The sequence below is a fragment of the Octopus bimaculoides genome, unplaced genomic scaffold (assembly GCF_046866305.1).
Source record: "Octopus bimaculoides isolate indiv1 unplaced genomic scaffold, ASM4686630v1 contig191, whole genome shotgun sequence".
NCBI lineage: Eukaryota > Metazoa > Mollusca > Cephalopoda > Octopoda > Octopodidae > Octopus > Octopus bimaculoides.
In genome coordinates this window covers 43,753-50,000 of record NW_028315441.1, presented here as the reverse complement: position 1 = coordinate 50,000, position 6,248 = coordinate 43,753, and the positions used below count along the sequence as shown (strand labels likewise).

The following is a 6,248-nucleotide window of genomic DNA, read 5'->3' as shown; positions in this document are numbered from 1 at the left end:
TTCCACCTGTGTAGAAGTAATCTTCGCTTACCTTTATAAACACTGCCTTATTAAGGTGTTTTAAAGCATTTCCTGCATCAGCTGACATTCTACAGATCTGTGATTCATGGAATTAAAACTAATGATTACCTACAGCAAGGATTAACTAGGAGATCATGGGTGCATCTTTATACTCCTCGAAGTGGTAACCAAACTGGTTGCCATCAGAATTAAGCAAAGATGAGAATAATGTTGGTTAGAGAAGGGCAAAAGTGAGAGGACAAATTCACGTCATATGTTTAGTACAGATATAAGAATGGAAAGACAAACCTAATAAAAGAATGGTGTTATCAAATGATAATTAAATGAAATAATGACAGAGTGGTTAGATTATGTAGAATGTCTCAAGAGATAAAGGAAATTTTGGAAGACAGTCTAAATATTAAACTATTACATGGTAATCCTGTTGAATCTATAAACATTCTAACCAAAACCATTGTCTTCAACAGTTGATCATCGGTGAAAGGAATCTTAGAAAATAAAATATAGATTATTAACAAAGATAGCCGCAGGAGTGGCTGTGTGGTAAGCAGCTTGCTTACCAACCACATGGTTCTGGGTTCATTCCCACTGCGTGGCACCTTGGGCAAGTGTCTTCTACTATAGCCTCGGGCCAACCAAAGCCTTGAGAGTGGATTTGGTAGACGGAAACTGAAAGAAGCCTGTCGTATATATGTATGTGCGTATGTGTTTGTGTGTCTGTGTTTGTGCCGCAACATCGCTTGACAACCAATGGTGGTGTGGTCACGTCCCCGTAACTTAGCGGTTCGGCAAAAGTGACTGATAGAATAAATACTAGGCTTACAAGGAATAAGACCTGGGATCGATTTACTCGACTAAAGCGGTGCCCCAGCATGGCCGCAGTCAAATGACTGAAACAAGTATAAAGCTTATTGAAGAAGACAAGAACGGAGATTGCAACAAGAGATGATGGTGTACCATAGAACGTGTACAAATGTTGTACCCAGTTGTTATAAGCGTTACCTACTATTTAGAGAGTTGTGGGATAAAGGTGAATTGGTTGATGAATGGTGCAAGACAGAAGGAGTTTACTTATAAAAGTAATTTAAAGCAGAATTAAGTGGCCAATTGAAACCAATTTCAATCTTGAATGGGCAAGATTTACATGGGTGTACTTGCTATGAAATCAGCTATATATATCTACAAAATAATGGTTATGTAAGAGAAAATATCCAGAAGGCTGGCATCTCCAGAACTCTTGTATGTAGAACATTGATTTTCAGTCTGGAATTCGATAGAAAACACAAACGAAAATTAAGGAATTTGAATGTGTTATGGCTTGATCTGGTTAATGCTGTTGGCCCTCTACCACGCAGTAAATATCTCCAATCAAGCGTTGATGGACGCAATGGACTTCTTTTATACATGAGAGAAGAGAAAAAATCTGATGAGGAGCTGCTATAACAATTTCAATATGTGTTTCATGAGAGAAAATTTCACAAAAGTCTTGCCTCATCTTGAAATTGGAATTGTTGTAGATTGCAAAATATCAGGCATTTTGTTTGTGCCTGTTTTGGAGATGTTCCTTTGATAAAGCAGATTGATGAGGAGTGACGGTTTGAGTGAAATAACCTAAGAAGGAAAACATCCATGGATGACATAAAAATACCATTTAATAGATTTGGCAAAGATATTAGAAACAAAAGATAAAACTAAGGAAAAAAACAGTTTCTCCAAGTGATAAATAAATTAGATAATTGCTACGTTATTTGATAATGAATGTAGGATGTCTTAATAGCGAGAAGTTAGGAAGGTTAGTCTATTTAGTTGTGGACGTAAATATTGAGCTATTCCATGGGACCACGAAAGAAAGTATAAAAATAATGGCCATTAATGACAAGAATAACTTACATTTATAAAATAAAGACCAATTAACAGAGACAGAGAAATTATAGTATGAAGTGTAACATTTGGAAATATTTATTTCAGAGTCCCTAAACCTGGGTGAGGAGCATCTTCATAGAGTAGCAAAGCGGTTAGGGAGTAAATGGCAGCAAGTTGGTGAGTATACAATACTTAATTGGTTTCTATAAATTTTGCCATCACTTGAGATTTTGTTTGTCAGAATGATTGAGAACAGGTTCCATTCCTAATTTTCTATTGAATGGTTAGCTAAAGATATTACTGAAATTTCCCCGAGGTTGGTGAAATTGTATAAATTAGAAGCTACAATAGAGTTAATAATGTCGTTTGGAACAGGTAACTAAATTATATTATTGTTTAAAGGTAAACAGGTGAGTTAATGTCAATGTTTCGGTTTGTTTACATTGTTTACATTTCTATTAAATATACTGATAGGTTGTTGATGTTGTTGTTGTTTAGGCAGATTTCTACCTTAATCTGGCAGACTTATTTATTGTAGTTCTTTAGCCCCAGGACAACCTATAGTCCGCTCTCAAGCCAGACAGGCCCTAATGTTGATTATTTTCAAGAGTCGACTGAACTCAGCACTGTAAGTTAAGGAAATACAAGATATAAAATAATCATCCTAACAGAAGTTGTAAAGACAACTTGATTTTGTTTGTCAATTGAAATCATTTCACTTTTCTTCTTTGCATTACAAACCTCATTTGGAAAGGCATGAACATCACAATAGCTCATGATGACTCCTTGTCTCAAAGCGTAACAAAAAAACGTATCTTTTATACAATGCTTCTAGTGTTTATAGCAACGTCTTTTACCTCCCTATGGTACTTATATGCATGTAGGTAGAATGCACCGTAGAGAAATGTCTTTATGTGGGACATTGAGCTGTGCTGGGGACTAGATTTGAACCTTTGTTCCCTGACACAAAAGGTCATGACAATCATCGCAGTCAGTTGATAGAAATGATTTATTTAAATTAAGAAAGGATATCATATATGACGTGGCCAACTTGTTATACTTCTTGAATTGATATAAAATGTACCAGTCATATACTGGGGTGAAATTGATTCACTAACAACAGTCCATTATCCTCATTTTCCGTTCATTTTTCTCCCACAGTGGTTGTAGTTCTTTGTCAGGTTTAACGTTTTTCCTTCCACTTGGATCTCCTGCCTTTTCTTTATCCAAATTTTATCTTCTATACCCCCTTCCACATATCTGTACCATCTCTTCTCTCATTCTTTCAAGACGCACTTTTTCTTCCTGCTCATCTTTCCTCCAGCATCTCTACACATGAATATTGTCCTTCTAGTGAAGTCAGTCCTCCTCATTTCATGCCAGTTTTTAATACATTTTCCCACATTCAATGCAATATTGCACTTTGCGTCTACACATCAAACACTCTGCACTTCATCTGGAAACAGAATCACTTAAATGCAAATAGACACAACAGCTCTCTCTCTCTCTCTCTTTCTCTCTCTCTCTCTCTCTCTCTCTCTCTCTCTCTCTCTCTCTCTCTCTCTCTCTCTCTCTCTCTCTCTCTCTCAGTCTCTCTCTGTACACTTTTGCAGTTCAGTTACTATGCTCTCAGTATAGTCTCCACCGCTTCTAATTATATCTGTTAGGTACCAGAAACCAGCAACTACGTCTTTCAGAGTTTTATATTACTATAAAGCATTTTTATATATATTTCCTACTTACAAACCCCTTTCCCTCTTTCAACTTCTCTCTGATCCCACTGTACACTTTGTGTGCATTAAATACACCATGTAGAATTCCTATTACCCCCACCTTTCTTTTCCTGCATATCAAATATGATAACTTCCACGTTGAGGTAGATATTTATGGAGACAGTAGTTCCTTCAGGATCTTACTGTTGTTGGCATATAGGGTAGATGATGGCGAGTCCTGCCTTCGTTTCTGCTAAAACACTTCTTGTTGTAAGGGTTATCTTAAAACCTCTCAATTATTAGAATTTCTCTAAATAGTGGAAGAAATCCTTATTATGAGGGTGTACCAAATAGTATTGTTATTATTTGACATTTCAATCTCCGCTTTCTAGATATTTGGAAACATTGATACTTTTCAATTATTAATTAATAATAGAAGAAAAGACATCACAGATGACAATTTGAGGCATTGACCATGGAATGTTATCAAACATCGGAAATAGACTTCTTTTGAAGGGTCTCTGGAGTAACGTTACTCAACAGGGTGTGTAGGATGGAGATTTGGGTGTCTCTCCAGGTCAAACGACTGCATCTCTGCATTGAGAAGTCAGAACTCCAGTAATACAGACAGGTGATTAGAATGTCACAAAAATGAATCGCAAGACGGGTTCTTCAAGTTGAGCCAATGACAGGAGACCTAGGGGTAGATCGAGACTAGATTGTTGGATAAAATCCATAGTTCCAATTGGTCATGTTTGAGAGTGGATTCAGAAAAGCTTCTGACAGGACCCGATGAAGGAGGTTCTTAAAGACTCTTACCCCTGCAACCCTCCTATGAATAGAGGACAGAGAAAATGGATGGATGGATCGAATCGTGTAACTGTTGGTCTCTATTGATTCTTTAGGCTCTCATACACTATTACCCACAGAAACACTTCTCCTTCCCGCTGTTTACCAGACATTTTCTCGTGTTACTTTCACTTAATTCTTTTTTTAAAATGTTTTCTCCATTTCCAGCCTTTGTTTCAACATGTTTGTTATTTTGTCAACATCTTTAGAAATAGAGACCGATTGTCTTCTATTTTCCCTGTTTCTTAAGTAATTTCTCATTCCTCTAATCACATAATATCTTTGTTATGTTAATAACAACCTACCACACACGTGGGTTATATTATCGGTAATGTTGCTGCAATTATGTTTTGTATTGTATTTTTTGCAGGAAGAGAATTAGGAATAAAGCAAGTTGACTTGGATATTATCAAGAGTGACTTTCCTAATGATACAGTTGAACAAAGTTTCCGGATGCTCCATAAATGGTTTCAGAGTTGCGATCCAGCGAAACGTACACTTAAAATATTAAGGGAAGCCCTCGATGAAAACGAGTGTTTCGATGCACTTAAACGTCTATCGTTAGACGTAAACTGAATTTTTGAGTAAACTGTCGCTGTGGTTCAGTCCCAAGTCTACCTTTGACAAACAGAGACCTATACTCAAATGCCATCCGTCCAGGACCATCCTGTCTCTTTCCTAAAACCACATTGTCTAACGTATCCTTTAAGGTGATAAGATGTGAATTGAGTAGGATTCGGCTACTAATTCTAGCAAATTTGTCTACTACATGGAGACTCCTTTTTGTTAGAGATTAACCTTTGCAAATAAAGATAAACTTTGAAATTTCATTTGTTGTTGGTGTTGTAAGTCCCTGTATCTCTCTAAACTTCTCCATTGTTATGTAGACAGTTTTAATATCTTGTGGATTTCTTAACAAAATGAAATGTGCAAATCCATTTTGTAATGCTTGCTTAAAAGCTTATTTTGTTTTCGAGTAGAACCTCCTTGTAGACACAATTGTCAGTAAATATATGGTTTCTATTTCTTGCAATCAATATTATTATATTCTAAGCATTCCATATGAACTCAACGAATGCTAAAATAAGATCTGGCTCAAAATTGTGTTCCTGGTAATACTTCTATTTGCACAAAGAACACAAGTATAATTTTAGGGTAAACTCCAAAAGATTTCAAAGACATGCCGGGCCAAGCCCCTTGTAGAGCACGAATGTCAATTTATACAAAATTCGGTGCTGAACATCTTTAAAACTAATCTTAGGCCAATAACATGAATTAACAATGAAGGAGATGAAAAAAACAAGTTGAAATTTTGAATGGATAAAGTATGGATATATACATTCCTGCGTTACAAGTTTCATTCCCTTGTTTAATTGCTCAAATGGTGAAATTACGAGGCAAAACTTGTCAAAAGAGTGAGTTGTTTTCACCTCCAACCATTTTCAGAAGTTTTTAAATATAGTTTATGCCTTGTATATTGTCAATCTTCCTATCATGGAAAAATTAGTCCTGAAATTGAAGAAAATCAGCAGACATTGGTCCCTTGGTCTTACGGGGGTCCCTTGAATATTGATTTTTTTATCCATTTTCGCATATGAAATTCATATTTTAAATTCATATTTGAAAGACCAATAACGTGAATATGGAATAAGATAGAGCGATTCTGATAGAAGATGCTGACAGGGTGCATTTAGATTACCCGGAATAGCTAATTTTAGACAAATACTATGATTAGTATTAAAGGTGTTCAACACCACAATTTGTATAAATTGTCATTCGAGCTCCCCGAGGGACTCTCAAATT

The 6,248-nt window shown here is 36.0% G+C and overlaps 1 protein-coding gene across 1 annotated transcript; it reads left to right on the top strand.

Annotated features, from left to right (window-relative positions):
• Nucleotides 1–1,967: 1,967 nt before the first annotated feature.
• Nucleotides 1,968–5,275, top strand: LOC149129023 (tumor necrosis factor receptor type 1-associated DEATH domain protein-like; the record flags this gene model as incomplete). Its single annotated transcript, XM_089346827.1, has 2 exons — nucleotides 1,968–2,061; nucleotides 4,816–5,275. Coding segments are annotated over 2 exons (300 nt in total), but the record flags the coding sequence as incomplete, so codon positions are not given.
• Nucleotides 5,276–6,248: the final 973 nt, after the last annotated feature.